We start from the raw sequence: 25,386 nt of genomic DNA on the forward strand, positions 1-25,386 counted from the left end.
TGACAGCCAGCGGAAGAGGAAGCCGCGGGCCGGCTGTGAGGTGGCAGCGGCTGCAGCGGCGGAGCAGGCGCCTCGGCAGGCACTGGGGTCTGTTCCCCCTTCTCGGCCCCTGCCCCCGTGGAGCGTGCGGGGCGCCGCCCCCCTCCGGGTCCCCATACCCGCCTGGGGCCTGTCAACCTCCACCCAGCCTCCGCCGCCCCCCGCCCTGCTGCAGGGGCCCCTGCCGTGGGGCTTGGCGTCCCTCGTCCCGGGCCGAGAACCGGCTGTGTACCCCTCTCCCGGCCGCGACCTTCCTCCGCCCGCCCGGCTCCCAGAACAAACCAGCTGGACCCCCTCACTGCAGCCCCGCGGCGGAGGCGATTTATTTTTGATTTGAGACGAACGGCTGAGACGCGCCTTGGGCCTCTTGCCGTGGTCGCCGCGGGCCGGCCCCGTCGGAAGGCAGCCGAACCTCTGCTGGCCTTTCCCTGGCCGCTGCTCGCCTCACGGTTTGCGTTTGATTGGCTTGGATTGGTCTCGGGGCCCCGGTAAAGCCAGGCAGCGGACCGCTTGTCCACGCGAGAGTGCCGCGGTGGGCCCTCAGGAAGGTGGGCGGCCCGGCCTCGCAGCAGCTGTAATGCCGAGAATACCCGGCAAGATGGCCTCATCAGCCCTTGCGCTTCGCTAAGGCCTCGGTGCTGAGTCACCGTGTCCAGCCACCTCATTTGGGTGGGCTGACCCTCCGGACGGGGAGCAGGGGTTACTGTGGCCATTGTGTTTGCTCAACAGTAAGGGAGGGGGCAGAAGGAGGCTTTGGCTCCTTCCCTGGTGTCAGCAGTCCCTTTTGTATCTCAAATGGAAATGGTGCAGAGGCCAGGGAGTCTTCAGGAAAGGGTCACTGAGGCCGACTTCTCTGGCTGGGCCTTCGTTTTGATGGATTGTGTACTTTTCCCTAACTCCTTATCAGTTGTTACCAACTCTTGACTTGGGCCAGTCTACAGGCATGTCTAGTATTGTCCTTTTGGGGTTAGGTTTTGGCAGTATTGAAATTTGCTTCTTCCCTTTTCTACTGGGAGACAAATTGTCATTCTAGTAGTGAGTGAAATCATTTACATATGCATTGCTCAGGGGTAGATCCAGCACCTTGGTAGTTGAAGACCAAACCGGTGGCACAGTTTTCCTGGGGATGCTGAACCTGGAAGCCTACACACCTTGCTCTCTTGATGATCTCTTTGATCCTGGGTTTCCTGGCTAAAACTGTAGCCTGCTGGAGGCCTGTGCCTATCAACCTGTTGATTGTAGAGGCTGTGCCCCTGAGGCACCCACATGGCAGGGCCTGCCATCATGAGACTGAGCTCCCTGTTGGCTGTGCTCCGGCCAGCACTTCCCCTCATCCTAGGGCTATCTCTTGGATGTAGTCTGAGTCTCCTGCGGGTTTCCTGGATTCAGGGTGAGGGAGAAGATCCCTGTGTAGAGGCTGTGGGGGAGCCAGGAGCGCTGCACAATCCAGACTCAGGAGTTCAGCCTGACCAAAGCGATGAAGACTTCAAACCCCGGATTGTCCCCTACTACAGGGATCCCAACAAGCCCTACAAGAAGGTACTCAGGTGAGTATTATTTGTTTGTGCAGTTCCCCAACACTGGCCTTGGTTTTGGGCTGCTATGTAAGTCCTTGTCTCTGCTTCAGTGTGAGGTAGCTTGGAGTAATTCTTTGTCTTATTTTTCCCTCCTCAGGTCTAAGAATGTCTCACTATTGGTACTAAATTAGCGTCCACTGATTTGAACAGGGCAGAAGTTGCACAACTGCTCTAATCCCCCCGAGTAGACCCCCTCACCCAATTAATCAAGTGTTAGTGAATGCTCACTCTAGGAGTTAATTGATAATGATGAGGAAAGAGGTGTCTCTCTTCTCTTTCCTCATCCCCAATTCACTCATTCCTAGGGGTATCCCTAGAAGGTGAAGAGTTGACTCCTGCTTGCTGGTCTCTCCACAGGACACGGTACATCCAGACAGAGCTGGGCTCTCGTGAGCGGTTGCTGGTGGCTGTCCTGACATCCCGAGCCACACTGTCCACTCTGGCTGTGGCTGTTAACCGCACAGTGGCCCACCACTTCCCTCGGTTACTGTACTTCACGGGTCAGCGAGGGGCCCGGGCACCTGCAGGGATGCAGGTGGTATCTCACGGGGACGAGCGGCCTGCCTGGCTCATGTCAGAGACCCTACGCCACCTTCACACACACTTTGGGGCTGACTACGACTGGTTCTTCATCATGCAGGATGACACCTATGTGCAGGCCCCCCGCCTGGCAGCGCTTGCTGGCCACCTTAGCATCAATCAAGACCTATACTTGGGCCGGGCAGAGGAGTTCATTGGCGCAGGCGAGCAGGCCCGGTACTGCCATGGGGGTTTTGGCTACCTGTTGTCACGGAGTCTCCTGCTTCGCCTGCGGCCACATCTGGATGGCTGCCGAGGAGACATCCTAAGTGCTCGACCTGATGAGTGGCTTGGCCGCTGCCTCATCGACTCTCTGGGTGTCGGCTGTGTCTCGCAGCACCAGGTGACAGCTCTTTCAAGTCAGTCCTAGTCCCTAATGAGTTGGTGGTAACAGAGTGATTGCTCTCCAGGCTAGGTGTTAGAGGCCCTCATTTTGTCCTTGCCAGTCACTGGCCTGTCCCTTCAACACTCTCTTGCTCACCCTTGGTATTGTTAAGATCCTGGAGCCATCAGAAGTGCATCTTGTTAGGAATCCCTGGGAAAAAAAGGGGCCCAGACTCACCAATCCTCCCCATCTGCCTGTCTCCCAACACACACACTACAGTTAGGGACAATGTGGAAATGTCCTAAAGGTGACCATGCTACAGAGAAGAGCCCTTTTCCAGTGCAGAGAGCAGTGCTGTCTTACTGGAGAAGGGCAGAAGACCCCAGAGACAGGTCATCCTTCAAGGCAAAATATTGGCAGAATTTTCTGTCTTGCGGCTTTTATTCCCTTGAAGAACAGTGGGATTGTTTCTGGAAGAAGGTGTCCCTAGTTGCCCACTTGCTTTCTGATTCCCAATGTGGGCAGAGAGAGTAAGAACTGAGGTCAGGGGATCCACTGAAGGACCCCCGCTTCGGCTTGCTCTAAAGCATCTGCAGTAAAGGTGTGAATGCTGAGTGGCAAAGGGTGCTTTGGGACAGGCAGGCTTTGTATGCCGCATTGATCAGTCTGATTGGTCCCTCTAGGGTCAGCAGTATCGCTCCTTTGAACTGGCCAAGAATAGGGACCCTGAGAAGGAGGGGAGCTCGGCTTTCCTGAGTGCCTTTGCTGTGCATCCTGTCTCCGAGGGCACCCTCATGTACCGGCTCCACAAACGCTTCAGTGCTCTGGAGTTGGAGCAGGCTTATAGTGAAATAGAGCAACTGCAGGTAAGCTGGGGAAGAGCAGGGAGTCCCAAGGACAATAGCTGGAGGGTCTGAGGGAGCCAGAGGTGTCCAGGCTTACTGAGAGTGGGCAGCTGAATGGGGGCTGGGCCGGGCCGCATTTGATGGTAAGGTGGGAAGGGCTGATTTTGCCTAAGTTTAAAACAATGACAGAGACAGGGGTCCTTGGGGGTTCAAGGCAATCATAGGGTAAGCTTCTGCAACAACTTGGATTAGGTGAACTCAGGATCAGGCAGAACCATTAGCTCCAAAGAGGCAAAACCCCAGAAGTTCCTGAACCTCTAAAAGTGCCCACAGAAAAATCCAGGACTAAAAAGGAGAGGGATTCTCTAGTTGAATATGGGGTCGTTAGAGGTGGGGTATAGGTGAGAAAGAGTTCAGTCATAGAGGGGTGGTGAGTCCTCCAGGCATGGGATAGAAAGGTTGTCAAGCTTTTGCATTTTGAGATGCTTTGGCCTGTGCAAAGCACACATTCTGCCTCCTCATAGCAGTTGTATAAGGTGGGTATCATTTATATTCCTTTTCACTTTGTTTTTTTTTTATGTGGTGCTGAGGATCAAACCCAGTGCCTCACCCATGTTAGGCAAGTGCTCTGCCACTGAGCTATAGTCCCAGCCCTTCCTTTTCACTTTGTACCTAGAGAATGTTATATGCCAGGGATTAGGTGACTACCAGAGCTCAGCTGTTGGAATCCTAGAGCCAGGCAGCTGGTGCCGGGTAGGACCCTGGAGCTGACACTAACCTGAGGTCTCTTCCCTCCAACCTAGGCTCAGATCCGGAACCTGACAGTGCTGACTCCTGAGGGGGAGGCAGGGCTGAGCTGGCCCATTGGGCTCCCAGCCCCTTTCACACCACACTCTCGTTTTGAGGTGCTGGGCTGGGACTACTTCACAGAGCAGCATACCTTCTCCTGTGCAGATGGGGCTCCCAAGTGCCCGCTGCAGGGGGCTAGCAGGGCTGACGTGGGTGATGCTGTGGACACTGCTCTGGAGCAGCTCAATCGGCGCTATCAGCCCCGCCTGCGCTTCCAGAAGCAGCGGCTGCTCAATGGCTACCGGCGATTCGACCCAGCACGGGGCATGGAGTACACGCTGGACTTGCTGTTGGAAGCTGTGACTCAGCGGGGACACCGACGGGCCCTGGCTCGCAGAGTCAGCTTATTGCGACCACTAAGCCGGGTGGAAATCCTGCCTATGCCCTATGTCACTGAGGCTACCCGTGTGCAGCTGGTGCTGCCGCTCCTGGTGGCTGAAGCTGCTGCGGCCCCTGCTTTCCTCGAGGCCTTTGCAGCCAATGTTCTGGAGCCTCGAGAGCATGCACTGCTCACCCTGTTGCTGGTCTACGGGCCCCGGGAAGGTGGTCGTGGGGCCCCAGATCCATTTTTGGGAGTGAAGGCTGCGGCTGCTGAGTTAGAGCGACGGCATCCTGGGTCGAGGCTGGCCTGGCTAGCTGTTCGAGCAGAGGCCCCTTCCCAGGTGCGACTCATGGACGTGGTCTCCAAGAAGCACCCTGTGGACACTCTTTTCTTCCTCACCACTGTGTGGACGAGGCCTAGTCCTGAAGTCCTCAATCGCTGTCGCATGAATGCCATCTCTGGGTGGCAAGCCTTCTTTCCAGTCCATTTCCAGGAGTTCAACCCCGCCTTGTCACCACAGAGATCACCCCCAGGACCCCCAGGGGCTGGCCCTGATCCCCCATCCCCTCCTGGTGCAGATCCTTCCCGGGGGTCTTCCATCGGGGGCAGATTTGACCGGCAGGCATCTGCAGAGGGCTGCTTCTACAATGCTGACTACCTGGCAGCCCGCGCCCGTTTAGCTGGTGAACTGGCAGGCCAGGAAGAGGAGGAAGCCCTGGAGGGGCTGGAGGTGATGGACGTTTTCCTCCGGTTCTCAGGGCTCCACCTCTTTCGAGCCGTAGAGCCAGGGCTGGTGCAGAAGTTCTCTCTGCGGGACTGCAGCCCACGGCTCAGCGAGGAACTCTACCACCGCTGCCGCCTCAGCAACCTGGAGGGGCTGGGGGGCCGTGCCCAGCTGGCCATGGCTCTGTTTGAGCAGGAGCAAGCCAACAGCACTTAGCACTCCCTCCTGGGGCCCTGCCCTCCCTACATTTCCCATGTCTGCCTTAGTCCCAGGCAAGGCAAGGCAAGGTCATGGACAGATGGAGGGCTTGTTACTGTATTTTTTAAAATAAGAAAATGTTATTAAAAGTGTCTTCTGCTAAACTGTTTTTAGGTCTAGGGAAGATGGAGTAAGAAGAATCTAAGGGAAAGGTGTGAGGCATTTGTCTGGAGGCACCCATTGCCTCTCCCACCCCATTTTCTATCTCTCCCTAGTGCCCAATGACCACACAGTGCTGTCAGGTGAATGACCTTTAATCCAGTCTTCCCTGCCCCACAAGGCGGCAGAGGGGTGAGGCCAGAGCCCAGGGCCAAGTGCTGGTCCAAAGTGGTGCTCGTTCGCGGGCTCCTAGGTGTTGCGCACAACCAGCGACTGCTCCAGCTCCTGCCTGCGCTGCTGGATCTTTAGAGGAGGTGGGAGCAGGAGCAGGGTTACAGTGCTCCTGGTGAGTGATCAGAACAGTCTACCTACCCAGCACCCTGCCCTGGAAGAGAGTCTGGGACAGGGAGGCCATTGCATGGTGGTGGTGGGGGAGGAGGGATGGACAAGTATCACCACAGGGAACAGCAAGGCCCACCAAGTGAGAAGGAAGATTTCCTTTGGAACAGAGGAACAGGAAGCCTCAAGTGCAAGGGCTGCTCCTTACCTTGCAGTAGAAGTAGCGGCTGACGGCTTCCTGGGACCAGGGCTGGTGGTAGAACTCAGCCCGACGCTCCTCTTCAGGATTGCCAGCCACATCTGTCATCACCTGGGAGGGAGCATGGGTCAGCCCTGAGCCCCGTCCCTTACCTGCCCCTAGTGTACAATGTTTATAGTCTTTCCCCATGTGCTTGTTTCCCACTCCAGTGCTCCCTGAGTCTCCCTCTTCACCTTGAGGTCTCGGCTCTGGGAGCGGAGCAGGTCTTGGACATAGCCTTTGGGGTCTCTGGAGAAGCTTAGCATGAAGTCCCTCTGGATCTTGAGCTGGTTTATGGACTCAATCGTCTCATGGATCTACAGGTAGAAAGATGATTTCCACCTGGCCATGGTGATGTAGTGAGGATGGGAAAAGGAAGAGGGTGGGGAGGGAGGAAAGGGGAGGAAGGAGGGGCTGGCTGCTTCTGTGAAGGACAGTCCCTCAGCCCTGCTTCCTCAAGTCCCAGAGAGGGTGGGGGTGGCCAGAGCTATCTGTGGAATAAGGTTGACTTCAAGCACCAGGTAAGGGCCATGTATCCCTTATCTCTTCGAGGCCCACATGCTTGTCTGTTCTGAGTGTGCTCTGTCTTCTCTGGGTCAGTGTTCTACCTCAGCTTTGGGCTCAATCCCCACCTTACTGTCCAGAGCACTGATCTCCTGCTGGTTGGCTGTAGACAGGAGGAAGCTGCTCATCTGTCCCTTCAGTGGTTCCTCCACTTCCACATCAATGTCATAGCATGCTGTCTTCTTCTGGTCTGATGGGTCCACGCTGTCAGGGAAGTCCAGTCCTTGGCATCCAGGAGGTCCTCACAGAGGCTCAGGGCCCAGGGCTGGGGCAGGTGCTGGGAGGGGTAGGAGAGATGGGGGAAGGGAGGGAGGCAGGAGTGGGCCAATTCCCTGGTCTAAGGAGCCAGGTGGGGCCACCTCACCTGATGACGTGGTTGATGACAATCGGATCAGGGGGTAATAGCAGGGCTGTGAGGCGCTGGGGAATCTCAGAGAACTTCAGCCGGGGACAATCAAAAATCTGAAGGGGGGTGGTTGGGGAAAGATCACTCTTCTGTATGCTTGAAGCAATTATGACTATGGTTCTAGATTTTTTCATCCTGGAAAAGTTCCAAGAGGCTGAGAGCAGATTGGATTCCTTGATGTTCAAGGGGATGGGACTGGGCTGGGGGTAGAGTCACCAGCACTCTGATGGGATTATGTGGGACCCTCAGCCTGCCTGCAGGGATATCAGTCCTGCCTCTATTGTGTACTGTGTGACCTTGAATGAGTTACTTGCTCAACACCTCAGGCCTCTGTGTCCTGATTTCTAGAATGGATCTCTCATAGGGTATCCTGAGAAGTCAGTGAATCGATATACACAAAGTGTTTGGAACAATGCCTGGCACGTGGTAAGTGCTCAATAAACATCAACTGCTATTTCTACTCCTCAGGTTTATCTGCTGTGTTTTTTTTAAAATGCATTAATAACAGTATTCTATTTTGGTAGATTTTTTTTTGCCATATCCCACATTGCAACAATTTGATTTTCCAAATTACTCAGTAGATTAGATGGGACAAATTTAATCTTCTTCAAAGAAAGGAACAAGGTGCAGAATAGCAAAGTAACTTAGCCAAAGTCTAGATCCAGGACTAGAACCCAGGGATCCTAACTCCTAGTGTCAAAAATATTACATTCCAGAAAGCTGTTGGCCTTGTAGGGTTCCATATCTTCCTAACTTTGGGAAACTAAATGGATTGGCTGTAGCACAGAGCTAGTTCAAGAAAAAGACTGTGCTAGGTGCTGGCATTCTGGCTCCAAGGCCATGGCTGTGACCTGGCAGGAAGGGCAGTCGTTACCTTTGGAGAGGTGCTTCCCCCGATGGAGCTTCCTAGATCCCTGGGTTCAGGAGAGAGGTTACCTGTTGGAAATACTTGTCCCCATTGATGTATTCCTTGTCGTGGGAGTCCTGCAGCCTATTGGTCTTCACATACTGCCACAGGGCCTGGACAATGGCTGAGCGGCTCTGTGTGTGCAACCCTAGCAGACGGGCCAGGCGGGGGTCCAGTTTGAACTGGGGAGGCTGGGAAAAGGTGACCAGGAAAATTAGGTTGAAGGGAAGGAATGGGAAGAGCTCAGGAGCAAGCAGCTTGGGACTGGGGCCTGTGGTGATGAGGCTCCTTGGAAACATGCTCCTGGAGAAGGAGGGGTAAGGAAGAGAACCAGAATGTGCCCAAGAGGCTGTGTGGTATCTGTAGAGTGGGGAGGAGCACAGACCTGGTAGTCCAGCATGAGGAGCAGGGTGCAGCGCACACTTAGGTCCCCCGGCCTCTTCACCTGGAACCCATCTGTCTCCTGGGTTGTGGGCGTCCGGTGCCACTGTCCAAGGGGAAGACTTGGGTCACTCACAGGCCCATCTAGATTGGTGGGGCTAGGGCTTTAGGGTGTTCCCTGATCCAAATCTGTGCATGTTTTTCAGGGCCTTGGCCTGTGGGAGAGTGGGGATTCAAATGCAGAAGAAATCTGTCTTACCTCAACAAGGTGATTATCAGGGCCATAGAGATCTTTGTCCAGCTCAATGACCAAACTCTTGAAGAAGGAAGAGAACTTCCGCTTCTGCTTGCTGGGCTGTGAAGGAGGAAGAGGGACCGTGGGGGCAGAACAGGGACCATGGGTGCAGAATGGGCCAAATTGGCAGCAGGTAGACAGCATGTAAGAGGCAGTCCTCTAGACTCACCCCAGGCCCACCCACCACAACCAGGGCTGACTCCCCAGCCCCTAGCATAAATATCTAATTGTTCTCCACTCAGCCCATACCCACCCCAGGACACCTGGAGAGACCTGGGCCAGGACGTACATCATCCAGGAGCTTCCCCTCCACCCGCAGCTCCCAGGAGGCAATGCTGCCATCAGAATCCTCTGCATCAGGCTTCGCAGGGTTAAAAGTATTGGAGATATAAAGACGTAGCTTCCGCTTTTGCTGTAGAAATAAAGAGTCTAGTACAGAACCAAGGCACTGTATCTGCACCCTAGGGCCACCCTGCTTCCCTATCCTGGGCACAGCACCTAGAGCCCTCTTCCTACCCCCACACTAAGGCACCTTCATGGGCCTCTTCAGTGCTTCCTGGATGTCCACCCGCTTCCGCATGATGGTTTGATCCAGTTTCCTCTCAAACGCTAGGAGGTCCATATAAGCTTGGGACTCGGGAACCAGCTCCCGAATCTGGAGGAGCAAGGCAGAACAGGGCTCAGCCAATTGTGTAATAGCAAATGTGAACCTGTCGCAATCCTAGGGCACAAAGGATGTGGAGGGAGCCATCTGGTTTCAGGGCCTGGAATTTTGAGAGTGTGAATAGGATCTCTTCTCAGCATTCCAATATCCAGCCTTTAGGGAGGGGTCTCCATGTGTGGGGATAAAAGTCACTTCTCCTCCAGGGGGATCCACGTAGCTCATCACCAGGAGGAGGCAGCACCTGTGCGACCCTGTAGGCACTAGTTTGTCAGCTACCTTTGGGTCCCTGCAAAGTGGTGAGGGACTCTGGGGTTCCTAAGACAGTTAGGGGATATCGTTTCTTACCTCTTGCCCTGACCCCTCACTAGCCCCTACATCTGATATCTCAACTGTGCTAAGTCACACCCAACTGGGTCCCTCTATGATGCCCAAGCCTTCTGGTCACCTTCTGTTCCTGTCATACCACCTGGCAGGTTCTTGTCCCCTCTTTGTCCCATGCTTCTGTGTCTTCAGACCACTGGTACTCAATCCCCTAAACCTCTGGCCCTGTGTTCTGCCTCCCCTGCACCCCCATGGCTCACTCCTTCCCTATGCCCCACCCAGCCCTCTGGCCTGGGGAGCCTTACTTCTTAATGAGCTTTTTAAACAAAAAAGTGAAAGTGGCTTTGACGCTGGAGCTCTCTTGAGGGGGAGGGGAGGGCGGAGAAGCAGAGGGTGGGGGTGGGCTGGAGGCTGCTGTGAAAGGCACTCACCCTTTGAGGGAGGATTTTGTCAGCCATCTTCCTCCTCTTGGCACTGTACATTTTTTAAAGAAAAAACCAGGTTACCATGGCGACAGATCTGGGAGTAACGAGGCCACCTGCTAAATTATCCCGACATCTCCGCCTGCCTGGCTGGGGTTCCCACAGCCCACTTGTCTGTCCGCCTGAGGGGCTACAACGATGGTTCATGCAGCTGATGCTCTGTCCTTTCTTGGGAATCGGGGTGACCTGTTCCTCTTCTGTCCTGGGAACCCCTTCCACACCACCACATCCTCAAGACCAGAAAAATTCAGACTTAGGAGGATGGGGGGGGGGTAGGGGTTTGTTGCCAAAACATGGGAGCTGAAGTGTTTGAAGCAGGTTGGGGAGTAAGGAAGGCAGAACAGAGAAAGTACAGGTTCTGAGGACCTGCCTTTCCTTCTAAGCAGGGGTGCACAACCACTAGGCCTGAGCTTAGAGTAAGGGGAAGAGTTGATCTCTCCTCTTGCTCCTGGAGCAGGAGGTGATGGTGTAAAACTGGACTTGCATCCCAGGGTGCTAGGCTTGGAAGGGACCACGGTGCTCCTATCTTTGGACCACATGCCAACAGGGCAAAGAATATATCACATCCACAGGGACCAGGTGGGGCACGCATGGATGCTCTCCCATGTGGGTATAACTTCAGGATGAAGCTAAGTTGGATGGGGTAGGCAGCAACTGGGATTTGGACTCTTGACCAGCCAGCTAGCTGTGTCTGACTCCCACAAGCACCCCAGAAAACCCTCATGGGTTGTGTGAGAGCAGCCTAGCCCATGGTTTACACTGCCCCCTTGTGGTGTTCTCATCCACTGCCCCCTCCCTATCCAGAATCCATTGGAAGGCTAGGCAAGCAACTCATCAAAAGTCTGATTTGTTCGAAATAAAGTGTCTACGTGAAACTCCCCATTTATACAAGATAAATCTGGGAATTATTTGCTATACAAGATGATGATTCCCTTTGCAAAAGAATTTGTCATGGGGGTCCTATAAATGGTGAATTTTCCTTTGTGTAAAAAAATAATAATGAGGTAAAATTGATATTACACCTTTTATAGGAATCCATCTGTTGTGCAAAAGAAAGCATGTGTATTTGGCTAAATACTGATGCCCAAAGGGGCATCTGTCTTGCCAGGAGCCATCAGGGGCTTGTGAGGTGCCCCAACTGCTCAGACAAGTAAATGGGATGGCCCTGGTGGCCTGGGGTCAGACCTAGTCCTGAGGTCGAATTATGACTGCGCTTCAGCCTTGGAGTGCCTAAGAATCACCTGAGAAGGACTGGGCAGAGACCACCCACCCAGAGCGAATCTCCAGGCTCCACCCACATGGGCAGAGACTCCGACTGAGATTTGGAGTGGGCTCTGAAAAGCGCAGCCAGGGAGGGGGCAGGAAGGTTCAGCGAAGAACCACACTTTGGGAAACAGCTAAAGCTCTACCCTCAGTCTTACTGCCAACTTCTCCTCCCCGCCCCCAAGACTGAAGCATCAACCACAACCTGGGGTAAGGGAGGTGAGAAGGACTTCGTAGGCGACAAGGAGAAGGGCTAGGGGCGCGTGCAAGACAAGGGGCACTGGCTGCAGACGGCTGCAGCCTGTTTCATGGGCACACAAAAGATCCAGACCCAGTGCCCCCTAAACCCACCTCCCCAAAGGGCATGGGACCCAGGAAGACTCTTTTCCTGCTAACCATTCTTCCTCCGGCTTCCAATACCGGCAACTCGCCCACCTGCGGGTCCTGCCCGCCCGCCCTGCACGCCCCTCAGTGCGGGGGGGGGGCACTCACCTGCGGCTCCGTGCGGGGGCGGTGGGCACCGGCTGGCCCTGGCTCTGTGCCTGGCTCTGCCCGGGCGGGGGCGCTGCTCGCTTGCGGGCGGGCTCCATGCCCGCGGGGGCCAGGCCGGGTCGCACGGCGGGGCTGCCCATGTACGGGGAGCCCGGGGGGCCCATGGGCGCCCCCTGGTGGGGCATCCGGGCTCCAGACGGCATCCCGGGGCGCTGGGGGTGGGGCGGGGGTGAAGCAGAAACCGGCACCCGCGGGTCAGACCTGGGTCCCCGGCCCCAGGCTCCCGGAGCCAGTGTCCCCGCCCCTCGCCGAGACCCTGGGCTCGTGACCCTGAGCGCGGAGCGATGGGTGGGAGCGATGGGTGGGAGGGGCAGGGGCGCGGGAATCTGCGCGGCTTCGGCGGAGGGGGTTCGGCGTCTTGCTGCAGGAAGCTAACTGAAGCCAGGCAATTGCCCAGGGCATTGCCGAGCCTCGGATCTGCGGAAGGTACCGCGAAGATGAATATTAATGGCGCCTTTCAACCTTTCAAAGGATGTTCACATCCGCTTGCTCCTCTGCAAGACAGACTGAGCAAGTTCCTTCATCCCCACTTGACAGATGAGTCAACTGTGGCTCAAGGAGAAAAGCGACCTCTCCAAGGTCACGCCGCTGCTCCTGTGAAAGGCAGCCCCTGAACCGCCCCTGTTTCCTGAGGGCCAGGGGTTTTGCTCTTGGTGCTTCGTTGAGGTTAGGGGCTGAGCTTCCTCCTCTGACTTCAGCTACGCCCCTTCCCATTCCCTCCTTCCTAGTCTCCAGTTCTCACCCCTCCTCATATCACCTCCTCTCCTCTGTTCCCTGATTTTGGCCCCACAATCTCAAACCTTGCTCCCTTGTGCTGACTCCAAATTTCCACAACCAGGGGCATCACGGACTTAGGCTGGCCCCTTAATTTCTTCCAGGGTGAAGGCTGGAGGCAGGGGAAGGGCACACAAGAGGGCTGAAGTGAGACCCCTGCCAGGTTTCTCTGGATGAGGGAAACTGGGCTAGGAGTGGGTTGCCAGGGGGCCTGGGGTGAGTCATGAGCATCTATCTCTGCCTCCTGTTTGCCTAGATCAGAGATGGCCATCCCATACTTTCTCTACTCTGCACTCCACCCCTTTGAAAGCAGAAATAGAGAACCTCTGGGACCCTGGAGAGGGAGATAGGTAGGTTGTCATCCCTTGCCACTTCCCCTGGGAAGTCAGATGGGTCTAGATGAGTTATAAATGCCTCCAAGTGAGGTGTTCAAGACCCCACTTGTCCAAACCCCAGAAAGAAGACGAAGAGAGCAATAGGAAGGTTCAGGAGCTGTACAGTAAGGGGAGGTGGGATTGGGACTGGGACAAAAGGAGCAGGAAGGAGATTATGGAGAGAATGATGTGGGCCCTGATATCATTTAACCCCACCATGTCACCTTCAGGCATATGGAAGAGCCCTGACCCTGACCCTGGGCTTGGTGTTTCTGTTCCTGCACCCGAACACCCTCCACCCCCAGCCAGCAGCTGTTTCTGCCCATCTCTTCCACAGTGGAACCTGTGTCTGCCTCCCCCACCCCACCTGATCCTGTCACTCAAGCCTCCAGAATAGAGCCCAGACTTGGCCATTCCCCACTAGCATAAATGGGGCACCACTGGGAGTGAGCTCACCAAAGCTCCAAGTTTTTCATATTCAGATCCACATGTAGAGCCCTTTCTCCACTAGATGGGCCTTTTAAAGGACTCCCCAAAACAACAAGGTTAGGACACAAACACCCTGGGAAGCCCCCCAACCCCATCCCCAGACTCTTGGGACTGAGGACAGGCTGCCTCAGGGAAGCCCTCTTCCTTATGGGCTGCTCTCCCATCCATCAAGGCCAGAGACACTGACTGACTTAGGGAGAGCCCCTGAGAGGGAGGCTCCCAGGGCCCCCAGGGACTGTACCAGCCACCAGCACCATGCCTATGCGGCCAATATTCTAGGAACTTCAGTCTCTCTCACTGAGAAGGTGCCTTCCTGAGGTCACAACCAAATTTGGCCATGGTAAACCTGATTCTGCCTCCGCACACTTCACCCATCCCCAGTCCTGGAGCCCCTGCCTCTCCCCTTCCTACAGCCCTCCCAACCTGGCCCCCTACTGACTCAGCTCAGTCCTCCATCCCTTTAGGTCCCCAGGCTCCCTCAGTCTCCCCACGTGCTTTCTCAGTCTGCCTGTGGTGGGAGTGTGTAGTGCTGTCCCTTTGGTCTGTAGGCCTCATGTCCCTGACTTCAGTTGTTCTTTCACACCTTTGAAGTGTTAAGGTCATCAACTTCTGGTGGCTGAGCCTGACAAGGGGACCCTCAGACCTCTTGGGGTTCATTCCTAGAGCGGGCCTCTCCCTGACCCTGATGGCAGAGGCCATGACCAAGCCCCAGAGCCCTCCTGCTGGGATGCAGCGGTTGTACTCAGCCAGAGCTCTCGTTGGCAGTGCCTCCAGGGTCACCTGCTTCTTGCTCCCCAGACACTATCCGAGTGACACTGTCCCAACGGATGAACAGGGACAAGGCAACACAGTCCCCCACCCCACCCCCACCCCCAGGGCAGGGGTACCTGGGCCCACCAGGAAAAGAACGGAAGACAACGTGTCGGGTACAGAGGGGACCCCCCCGCTTGGGGGGGACAGGCGGCAAGTCCCACCCTCCTCCCCTGACAAGAGCCCATGCCTAAGCCTCCCTCGGCCGTCACCGCGCGCCCATCCCCAGCCCGCCCTGACGACGTGTTCGGATGCCAGGGCGCCGGCACAGTCCCGGGGCTGGGCCGTGGCCGTGGCGCCCCCACCAGAGGGGTGGGAGAGCGGGAGCGCCCTCGCGGTCCCTCCCGATCATCCCTCCATTCAGCCCGAGCCAGCTCGCTCGCCCTCCCCCGCTAACTTTCCCCCACTCACCACCCCATGGACCAGAAACTCAAAAAGTTTGCTTTTCGTGGCTTTGCGCGCCCCTCCGGCAACTTCGTCCGCGGCCATCGGGGTGGGCTCAGCGGCTCCTCTCACTCTCTCTCTCTCTCTTCCTCTTTCTTTCCCTTTTCTGCCTTTTTTTTCCTCCAACTCTCCCCTCTGAGTCCTGCTGGGCTCTCTCACACTTCTACTCGAGCGGAGTGGGGAGGGGGCCCCTTCAGGGCTGCCCTGACGGCCCACGGCCCACGCCGCCGCCGCCCGCCCGCCGCCGCCGCCGCCGCCGCCGCCGCCGCCGCCGCCGCCGCGGCTGCCGCATTCCTGCACTGATAAGACAGAAATAGTCCGGCGGCCCGGGGTCTGCCTGCGGACTCGGCGGGGACACAGCAGCCCGCCTGCACCCCGCGCTGTCCAAACAGCTCAGATAAGCGGCGAGGCGCGCCGACGAGCCCGGCGCTGGGCAGCGGCGTTGCAGCCGAGGCCGCCCGAGGGCCGCGGGCGGCGGCGCGGGGAGGGGACGTCAGGGAGGTGGCGGGGGGCTCGCCGGCCACCGGGCTCTCGCCACAAATAGTTTCTCGGTTAGGGAATTCGCCGGCATGGCCAGGCAGGGAACAGCCAGTTCCAACTTCCTTCCCCCAAGTGGCTCCTGCTGCATTTCTGAGGCCCTTTCCCCAGAGACCTGGCAGGCCAAGTAGGGAAACATTCGCTGGAAGGAATCCGGGGGGAGCCCGAGCCCGGAGGAGGCCTTGCTCCTGCCCCAGGGCCGGCAGCGGTGGGTGTGCCCGGGAAGGCGGCGTTCCCCAGCGCCCGCAGATGTGTGTGCCCTTGTCTCGCACGCCTGGTGTGTCCGCACCCTTTTGTGGCACAGCGCTGTGGCTGTGGGTGTGGATGTTTATGTGCGTGCACAAACGCCTCGTCTGTGTGCCTCCCTCCACGACAGCCCCCAGTGCTGCGCGCGTGCGTGTGGGGCAGGACACGGCCTGTGTCTTTCAGCTCTGTGTGAGTCTATTTCTGGGTTTGCGAGCCTTTGTTTGCCTCTCTGTGAGAAAGTGAGGGCAATAGGGGAAGTATTTCCGAAAAAGGGACATGGATCGGGCTCAGGAGAACAGGAAGAGAACATGTGAGGAACGGACCAGAGTAGGGGAGGGTGGGAAGGTGGAAAGAATGAGGCAAGAAGGGCTTGGTGGCCTGGGAGTGGGGGTGGGGACCCAGAGGAGCTGAGGCATCTGGGTACGGTGGGGCCAACCTCAAGACCTAAAGAAAGCAGGGGTGTGGGGTGGGGAGACGTGGGAGCCCCAGAAAGGGCTGGTGTGAAGGGATCTGGCAGTCCCTGGAGTGGAGCAAGGACAGTAAGGAGGAGGGGCAAATCCTGCGATCCCGGGACTGGGAGCCCGCGGGTCCGTGCCCCCAAAGCCACGCCCTTCTCTCCTCCTCTGGAGGAGGAGCCCATGAGCTGCAGGACAACAGTGGGTCAAGTTTATAGGCTTGCTGGGTCTACAGTGTCAGAATCCAGGTGAGGGAGGGGTAATGCCTGGAAGAGTTTGTTGGAACACTTATTTGAAGGTGAGCCCTGAAGACCTACCATTACACTGGGGAGGGGGGGGCATGACCCTTCAGAATGCCTTCAGAAGTCAGGACAAAGTACAGAGGGAATGTTCCACTAAGAAGTGTTTCCTGCAGCCTGATTTTCCTTGGGCTCTGCCCATTCAGGCACCCACTATCAATCTGAAAGGACAGAGAGGGCATCTGGTCCAGGATGCCAACACCTCTACCCCTGCACCTGGGAGACTGGGCCATGCTGGGGTGGTGGTGGGGGGCTGTTTCCATCAGCCACAGACCATGAAGGTAACCTGGGGGAGGAGGGTGATCCCCGGTCCGTCTGCTCGCCTTCTACCCCCTACTCATTCTTATTTCAGAGGCTCTCCTTCTGCAGTTCTTTGCCTGCAGTGTTTCCATTTGCTCTCTGCCTGTCTCATTTCACCACCCATAGAGCCCAGCTCAGGCCCACCTCCTTCCAGAAGCTTTCCCTGACCGCACTCTTGGGCACAGATCTTTTTCCTTCCAGATGACCACCACATCTACTGTGGCCATGAATTGGTATTGGACTGATGTCTGATGTGCCCTGTGCTTCATGTGTTAGGTTTGGTTGTGGCACCTGAGGTCACAACTTCTTCTTGGTCCCATGTTCCCTCCATTCCTGGGCTCAGGGGCTCAACAACACCAAAAGCCTAAGGATGCCTGCAAAACTCAACAGGCCAGTGGACAGAGCTGGTACTCTGCCACTTACCTGAAGGCGTGAATCATCAGAGCTTCCCACTGGGGGGCTTCTAGCAGGAACCTGGGAAACCACAGGCCATGGAGGTTCTAGACGTGGGGTTAGACACATATAGATTTTGTGTAAAGCTTAGTGTTCTCAACTTTTGGAGAGACCTTATGGGAAAGAAGACAGCAGAGGACTGGGACTGGGACCCCCACTGGGGCAGCTAGGATGACAGAAGGGCAGTAGGCAGACACCCAGCTTTTGTGAGGGGGTTGGGAAATTCTGGGTTGGTCTTGGTGGTGGAGGAGGTTCCCTGAGGTGGTTATACCAAGGACTATGTGGATACCAATCCCAAGGAACAGGTAAGTGAGTGTCAATCAGATCCCTAGATAAGCCCCCTCCTGACCACCCACTGGCAGACATTCTTGTGTTGCACACACAACAGATACACTGCATGCACCCACCCCCAAGCACACACCACCAGGCCTGCACACTGAAGCAGGCACCACAGGGACAAGGAGCCACATAGATTCGCACACAGGCACACCCTGGCCACCTCCGTGTCCAACGCACAGAGGCCCTATTCACAAGGCATCTGCCAGCAGACAAGTTTGCTTGCTGCTTTAGCAAGCGAGGCCCTAGGTGTGTGAACACCATACCCTGGAAACCTTCCCACCAGAACGCAGGGGTGGCACCAGTGTGGGGGTCCAGGCCAGGACTCCCTTCTCACAAAGGCCCAGGTCCCTAAAAGTTCAGCCCCATCAGGGCGCTGGGCAGTGCCACGCTGCTGCTCAGGGCTCCAGACAGATGAGAAAAGGGGACTTGGGAGAACCCAGACTCCTTCCAGCCCAACAGGGCGCTGGCCGCACCGGGGCAAGCAGTGCTCGTGTCCCGGGTGGGGACGGCTGCGCGGCGGCCCGGAGCCGGAGTCCCCCCTGCCGTCCCCCCATCTCTTCTTCCCTCGCAGAAGCACGACCAGCACCAAATGGCAAAGCGCCGCTCCCCGCTCAGGGAGAGATGCGCCGCGGCCTGCGGGACAGCTCGGCCGCTCGCCCCCCACCGTGCCGGAGCGAGCGGGCGGCGGCGGCGGGTGCGCTGGGGCCCCGCCGCCGGCCCGCGCCGCCCGCCCTCCGCCCGCGCCGGTCCCGGGCTCGGGCATGCGCGCTGCGGCCTCCCTCCCGGTGAAGGTCAGCCCAGGGCCCAGCTGCAGGACTCCACGGCGGCGGCCGGGGGAGGCGGAGGAGGGAGGAGGGATGCGGGGAAGAGATTTAACTCCTTCCCTGCGGGAAGACGGCCACCAAGGCCCGGCTGAGCCGGAGTCCCGCCCTCCCGCCTACTGTGGAGGTCCCACTTGGGGACTCAACTGGGGTGGGGGGACGGAGGAGAGGGCGGGGAGGGGGAATGGGAGTAGGGAGGCTGGAAGAAGAGAAGGGAAGCTGGCAGGGGAGAGGGAGGAAGGGAGGGGGAGGAACAAAGGAAACCAGACTGGAGGGAGAAAGGACAGCTTGGGAGAGACCCCTATACCCTGTCCGCTTTCCCGGTGACCCAGCAATAAAGCTTTCCTTAGAGGAACAAAATTACCCGCACGAATTAGGGTGTGTGTGTGTGTGTGTGTGTGTGTGTGTGTGTGTGTGTGTGTATGGAAGAGACCACTTGGAGCTCTCAAAGACCCCTGATTTCTGTGATCTGGCCCATCCTTAAGTCCACCCCCCACCTCTCCTCTGGTCACAAACATCCCACCACCTTCTTGGGCATGCAGGGGGCTCAGAGTTGGATTGAACCTCCCTCCCTGCCTGTCCTAAGTCTCAGGCCCCCAGGGAACTCTGGCTAGTCCTTGGTACCGGGCTCAGTCCTCAGAGATGGGGGAGGGGACCCTGCACCCCAACCTCCACCAGCAGACGGTGTTTAAAAGATCAGACTAGGGGCATCACAGTCCTCCTGCTGACTGCCTTTCCCCTTCCTGAGCCTTGTGCCTCCCTGTTTGTGTCAGAATGTTTCTGTGCCCAGGACACCTCTGCTACTCTGAAGGGGGCTGTCTCTGTGTGACTTGCCTTTCCATGTCATTTCTGCATAATCGTACAAATGCTCGTGTGCACGCATGCACACACACACACACACACACACACACACCAAATATGATAGAAAGAAGCAAAACAACAAAGAAAAAATAGCACAACAAAATAGCTGTGTGACCTTGGGCGAGTGGCTGTTATCTCCCTGCCTCCTCAGAGGTAAAAAAGGAGGGGTTTGGCGACAAGATTCCCAGGGCCCTTCCTGCTCTGAAATCCAAAGATTCCATAGGACTGCAAGGGACCAAGGCAGACAAGAGCTAAGCTAAGGCCGGGAGGGAAGTGAGGGAGCATCTCCATGGCAAGTGGGTGCTACCACCAGGTGAAACCTGGGCCCAGCTATCAGCCCCCTCCTCAGTGAGGTCCTCAGGGACACCCCCCAGCTCCCTCCCTCCTCTCCTCAGAGTCACTCTCTGCTTCTTGCCACACACCTCCGTGGATCCCTCACCATCACATCGTGGGTCCCTATCATCAGGGAAAGACCTTACCGTGGGGTCCCCGGGCTCCTGCGTGGTGGGCAGGTGCATGATAAAGGTTAGCTGAGTGAACAGTCGTCCTTTCTCCCTTTGCCTGCGTGGGTTTGCTCAGTCTAATGGGATGCTCCTTGACACCCCTCCCACCCTACACACCGCACACACAATGAACTGCAAACATCGGGGAGCTGAAGCTGCTGGTCGCAGGAGTAGCGCAGAGCGGCCTCTGGGGCTCTGAGCATCCCGCTGGCCCAGAGGGAAGGCACATTTTGGATTCACAGCCAGTTTTCTTTCATTCCCCTCACAGCCACCATTAATTAGGTGGTCTTCTTGGAGCAGGTCACGCCCAACAGCTTATGGCACTATATTAAAAAAAAAAAAAAAGCTACCCAGTCTGGCTCCATTTCCGTGAGGATGTGGGGTGGTTTCTATGGGATCCTAAGGGATACCATAACCCCCCACCCCAGGCATGGCTCTGCCTGGTGGTGGCAGGATATCCAGTGACTGACGGGCTGGTGGAGGAAGGGATGACACACAGTCATCCTCACTCCCCACCCATCTGCCTCTGGATCAACACCTGGCAAGTCTGGCTAGAGTCAGGGGCTTTGATGTGGCTGAAACCCAGGCCAAAACAAGGGGGAGGCATGGCCTCGGGACACACAGAGCTGTCGAAAGGCCACCCCACAGAAAGCTCTCCTCTTCCTCTGGGAGTCTGGGACCCAACTCAGGCTCTCCTGGCCTCCTGGGTGAGGAGCTGGGTAAGCCCACCAGCCCCCTGCACTATCCCCTTTCCCCTTCTAAAACCCTCAATCTCCTTGGAAACCGGAGTGAAGGGCAAGGAGTGCCTAAGCCTTCGAGGGAGTTACCCATACCTGCCCCTTGATCTGTCCATAGAAACTGGCTGGATCTTCACTGTATTGGCTGCTGGGGAGCTGAGGACCCAGATTTGGGAGGCAGCCTGGTGGCGTCTTGTGGCCTGGGTGTCTACTTGTGCCAGTTCTGTGGCCCTAGCAATGCCACCTCCTCCCAGGGGAATGTCTGTTATCGTCTGAGAACTGAGGATGCTGTTGCTCCATCCACCCTCAGGAACGCTGGAAAGGTATGGAGTGCTGTTGCCATCACAGGCCTGTCCTGGTTCTCCCACCCTGCTTGGGCCTGGACCCCCTCAGCTGTCCTTCTTCCAGTTGTCTGTACCCTGGCCTGGGCCTCTTCTTGGCCGACTGGAGCCCCAACCCAGCACCTCCAGTGCTTCTCTCCTGTGCACCTCACCTGGCCATCTTCCTGATGGCCTAATGTCTGCCTCACCCCTCTGGAAGCTTCTGAGTACTTGTGAGACAGAACTGGCCTCAGCTACTGATTTGATCAGGCACTCAGAGCTCTGAGCTCTCTGAGCCAGCCACTGTGTTCTGTGGCTGGAGATGTCACTGAGTGAAGAAAACTGAATAGAGAGGGGAAAAAAAAATCCATCTTAATTTCCTTTAAAAATGTTTTTGGGAAAAATTAAATCTAATGGCAATAGGCAGTGGATCTATAAATCAAACACCCAGGGACGCAGCTGGTGGCCCTGGCTCCAGGACCTGTGGCTCCATCAGGAGTAGAGGGTAGGCAGCTCAGGCCTGCCACTGCAGCCTAGACCTTGCCTGCCCTGAGCCCTGACACTCAGCCTCACCTTGTCACAGCTTGGCCTCCAGGGCCCCAGACTTAATCTAACGATGCCTTTTACCTCCAGACTCCCAACATGCTGTGCCTACATGCTGTTCCCCAGAAAGCCGTATGTACCCCTGCTTCTGCTTCCATTTTCCACCAACTCTTCAAACCCTTCTCATAAAATCATAAACTAAATTTCCAATATTTTCCACCTCTTCTGTGAGTGGCCCCTTTATCTTCTCATAGTAGAAAGAGCTCCCCCAGGACCTGCTTTCCCCCCTCCCCCAACTCTCCCCGTGGGACCTGTTTTTCCAGATCTCCTTAAAAGTGGCCTCAGGATGGGGTGGGGACCCTCCTTGCCCTTCATTCCTGTTTCCAAACCCCTGGCTTCGCATTTCATTCCATATAGGAAGGGTCCCATGCACCCTTCTCTCTGACCCCACTTCCACAGCCAAAGCTATGGCTCCTAGGACGCCTCTGGCCATTCTGATGATCTGTGCCCTCATGGCACCCACTCCTCACTCCTTCACATGTCTTCTCTTTCTTTCTCTCCCCCACTCCCTCTTCCTCTCTGTGCTTGGGATGGAACCTGGGCCTCACAGTTGCTAGGCAAGTGCTATGCCGCTGAGCTACGACCCCGCTCGTCTTTTTTTTTTTTTTTTTAATGCAACATATACATGACATAAAATTTGCCATTTCAACCTCCCTTGGAGATACCCTTGACTGTCTCCCTTAGGCACTAAATCCAGCTTCACCTGTTCCTCCTTGCACAAGAATGGGGCCTGGGGAAGGTGCACAATGTCCTTGATGGTCTCACTGGTGACGCAGGCACTCTCCGGCCTGTACTGCCCAGCATATCCACTCTCCTCAGCATGTGCATAGTCATCCCGCTCCCCTCTCGTCTTCTGCCTCTAGCCTCCAACCTGGCCCCACTCCTGCCCTTTTTTCTGGGAAGATGGAAGCTTACAAATAGCTTGAAGAGACTCTTATCCACATCCTTCCACCTATCAGCAACCATGCCCCTGTTCCTGCGAATGGGTCACGGGTGCTTCAGCCCAAAGCTGGCGACATCCAGGTGTGCTAGCCCCCATCCCTCTCGTGTGCCTGAGAACACTGCTCCAGCAGTCCTCTGCTCCATCACGGCACTGTAAACTCCCATCTCCCCCAGATCCTTCTTGCCAGCATGCGCAGGGCCGTCATTCTCATCCCAAACTCTTCTCATCCTATTTCTCTTGCAGGTTATTGTTCCATTGCAACAATACTTCTCAAAAGACTTGTCTGCATCTGCTGTCTCCACTGCTCTCCCAATCTCTACCCCAACAGGTGCACCTCTCATAGATTCATGCCACTATGGGGGCCCCAGATACCTCTATGTTTTCAAATGCCACCATCAATTCCCAGGACTCGTCTTGCTTATATAACAGCATCATTCGACAACACCGGGTCCCTCTCTCCTCGGAGGAACACTCCTCCCCTCTCTCAGCTTTCCTCCTGCCTCTGAGACTCCCCTTTCCCAGGCTCCTCAGCTGTCCAGCTCTTCATCTTCCCTCTCAACGCACGGGGCGGGGGGCACCTGAGGGCATCATCAGGAGACATCATCCATCATCCAGCCTCACAGCTCGCAGGACCACCCACCTGTGGACAACTCCTCAGCTTTCGCTGTAGCCCAGGCCTCTCTCCCAACCCTTAGGCACATACATCCAATCGTCCACGCGGCATCTTCCCCAGATCTTTAATAGATCACTGAAACTTAATTCCACTCTTTCCCTCCTTCCAGGTGCTCCGGCCCTTGGAATCATCCAGGGGTCCTGTCTTCCTCTACATCCACATCCAATCTCAGGGCAAATTCTGTTGGCTGTGGACCCAGAGTCCAAACCCTTCTCATTCTCCATGGCTACTGCCCCAGCCAAACCCGAGGTTCTGAATGGCCTGCTTCAGAACTTGTGCCCAACAGCCTGCTCTCAACATGGCCACCAGAGTGTCCTCTAAACAGAGGCTGGAGGCTTCAAACTGCATTCATGGTTCTGAATGTGACAAGTGGGCAAAATAATAAAGATGTCTGTCCCCTTAACTCTGTTCTGCTTACCTGCTGGGTCCCTAATTGTGCAGCTCTGTGATATCAAGGAGTTCAAGGTTTTCACTCATCATCAACAACAACAACAACAACGAAAACCTCAAAGTTGGTTTAGAGAATAATAACTACAGGTCATGGTGGTGCACACCTGTGTGCCCGGCTACTTGGGAGGCTGGAGACTGGTGATGCATTGAGCCCAGGAGTTCAAAACCAGCTTGGGCAACATAGTGAGATCCTGTCTCAAAACAAACAAACAAAAATACAAATAAAAAGGGACACACAAGACAGCACCTCCCAGGGCTCCCCAACTGATTCCAGGTAAGGGCCAAGATCCTGAAGGTCCCCAACTCCAGCTCCCTGAATTCTTCTTGTCTCCTGTCCCTCCTGTCCCTCTTCTCTGTGCCCCAGCCTCCGTCCTCCTCGAGGCTCTTTGGAAATTTGAGGTTCTGGTCATCCTTTCTCTCCCTCCAGCTGGCGCTCCCCTGTCCAGGGCGCTCTCCCTCCACAACCTGCATGGCTCTCACCTACCAAAAGTTCCAATGTCCTCTCCAAGAGGCACAGCCTGTGACTCACAATGGCAGCACCCCCTCCCTCCACCCGCCTTATCCCTCACCCAGCCCTGCTGCCTTCCACCAGTCCACCAGGATGGACTCCAATAAATCAAATGTGCAGTAGGGGAATCCTACTGAGACATTTAGGATTTCCAGCATGCTTCCACGTGCTGGACAATGTCACAAGCCGAGCCTAGGTCACCACTGAATAATAACCTGATCTTGGATTTGTGTGAACCATGTCGTTGACCAAGCACTTTCATACATAGTGACCTGTGTGACCCTATAGATGCTCTCTCAGGCACATGGTAGGAGTCCCATTCTAAAGATAAGGACAATGATGCTCTAAGAAGCCATGTGACATGCCCAAAGTCACTTTGCTATTGCAGGGTGGGACTGGGATTATAAATCGGGTCTCCTGACCTCAAAGTCTCTGAGTTTTCTCTTTCACCCCAAGCTGCCTCCCTGGTGCACCTTGCAGAAGGCATGTCTGCTGGAAAGAATGACAGAGACACACACCAGCACCTTCCACCTTCCCCAAACATCTATGTATGTTTGTTTGTTTCCTTTCTGTGTGGCACTGGAGCTGGAACCCAGGGACACTCTATCACTGAGCTACACCCCAAGCTCTTTTTATTTATATATTTTGAAACTGCATCTCACTAAATTGCTAAGGCTGGCCTCAAACTTGCAGTCCTCCTGCCTTAGCCTCCCAAGTCACTGAGATAATAAGCATGTACCACCATGTCTGATCAAACACCTCCTTTTAAAGAAGGAAATCAAAGTCCCCAGAAACCTATATTTTGAAGCCGAGTTACCCTCATTTTATCTTAAAATATACCTCAAAAAAATCTCGAGTAGACGTTTTCAAACATTGGGAATCCAAATTCTAGAAAATTTGCCATCAAGGTGCCTGAAATAAATTTCAGAGCACTTGAGGTGGTTTTCTGTAATTTCAACACAGCTAAAAGACAAATCCTGGTTGAACTTGGAATAGCCCCTTGCTCACCTGGTTCCTCCTGGCCTTCAGGTCAGACACACATGTGCATTGTGTAGCCTGTGTGGAAGGACACACACTCTGCCACAACAACACGTCTCCCGGTCCTCTATCTAGCCACCTTAGTCTGCTGTCCCTTTGGGGGCTTGTGGTCCTCAGGACACCCCACCTTGTCCTGTGTTCCTGGTCCTCTGGGTGGCCATAGGGTTTGAGAACTCAGAGGATCAAGAGGGGAGAGAAGTGGCGTGAATGGCAATACGCACTTTTTGCACAGGTCAGGACAGAGTGCTCGTGGTGATGGAGGGAGAGCATGTTCGGGTGGGAAAGGAGGGGCCTGGGAGGCTTGTGCATGACAGGGATTCATGATCAAGGCCCGGCTCAGCAACTCCCAGGGCCCCACACAGCAGTGGTGCTTTTTTTAC

General features: G+C 55.9%; 2 protein-coding genes and 1 long non-coding RNA gene across 12 annotated transcripts in view; 2 read left to right on the top strand and 1 right to left on the bottom strand.

Moving 5' to 3' along the window:
• Positions 1-5,622, top strand: Chpf2 (chondroitin polymerizing factor 2). Of its 2 annotated transcripts, XM_078040839.1 has the most exons (5): positions 1-488; positions 1,108-1,586; positions 1,974-2,538; positions 3,204-3,386; positions 4,169-5,622. In XM_078040839.1, the coding sequence occupies exons 2-5, from the start codon at positions 1,306-1,308 to the stop codon at positions 5,474-5,476; spliced, it is 2,337 nt and encodes a 778-aa protein (XP_077896965.1). In that variant the 5' UTR covers positions 1-488; positions 1,108-1,305; the 3' UTR covers positions 5,477-5,622. The 2 variants fall into 2 exon arrangements, with proteins under 2 accessions (XP_077896965.1, XP_005326737.1); XM_005326680.5 differs by having other exon boundaries at positions 1-1,586.
• A 134-nt stretch (positions 5,623-5,756) lies between these two features.
• The window catches only part of Smarcd3 (SWI/SNF related BAF chromatin remodeling complex subunit D3), a 32,415-nt gene continuing 12,785 nt past the window's right edge, over positions 5,757-25,386 (bottom strand). The window contains exons 1-14 of one of the 8 annotated variants that reach the window (XM_078040842.1): positions 18,023-18,060; positions 17,181-17,257; positions 11,970-12,181; positions 10,164-10,206; positions 9,280-9,402; positions 9,001-9,159; positions 8,712-8,807; positions 8,457-8,558; positions 8,101-8,262; positions 7,123-7,220; positions 6,827-6,962; positions 6,389-6,511; positions 6,165-6,266; positions 5,757-5,920 (exon numbers count right to left, since the gene is read on the bottom strand). In XM_078040842.1, the coding sequence (XP_077896968.1) occupies positions 5,867-5,920; positions 6,165-6,266; positions 6,389-6,511; positions 6,827-6,962; positions 7,123-7,220; positions 8,101-8,262; positions 8,457-8,558; positions 8,712-8,807; positions 9,001-9,159; positions 9,280-9,402; positions 10,164-10,206; positions 11,970-12,172 (1,401 nt within the window). In that variant the 5' untranslated portion in view covers positions 12,173-12,181; positions 17,181-17,257; positions 18,023-18,060 and the 3' untranslated portion in view covers positions 5,757-5,866. Of the gene's footprint in view, positions 5,921-6,164; positions 6,267-6,388; positions 6,512-6,826; positions 6,963-7,122; positions 7,221-8,100; positions 8,263-8,456; positions 8,559-8,711; positions 8,808-9,000; positions 9,160-9,279; positions 9,403-10,163; positions 10,207-11,969; positions 12,182-14,887; positions 15,162-15,572; positions 15,765-17,180; positions 17,258-17,812; positions 17,993-18,022; positions 18,061-19,710; positions 19,765-25,386 lie in introns of those variants that run through there. The other 7 variants (XM_078040841.1, XM_040291247.2, XM_078040840.1 and 4 more) reach the window with 7 other exon arrangements.
• On the top strand, positions 16,178-23,413 carry LOC120891788 (uncharacterized). 2 transcript variants are annotated; one of them, XR_005736334.2, is made up of 3 exons: positions 16,214-16,456; positions 20,590-20,794; positions 23,120-23,413. It is a non-coding gene; the product is annotated as an uncharacterized LOC120891788 (long non-coding RNA). The 2 variants fall into 2 exon arrangements; XR_013435502.1 differs by having other exon boundaries at positions 16,178-16,456; positions 20,590-23,413.

The sequence above is a fragment of the Ictidomys tridecemlineatus genome, chromosome 2 (genome assembly GCF_052094955.1).
Source record: "Ictidomys tridecemlineatus isolate mIctTri1 chromosome 2, mIctTri1.hap1, whole genome shotgun sequence".
In the NCBI taxonomy this organism is placed as follows: domain Eukaryota; kingdom Metazoa; phylum Chordata; class Mammalia; order Rodentia; family Sciuridae; genus Ictidomys; species Ictidomys tridecemlineatus.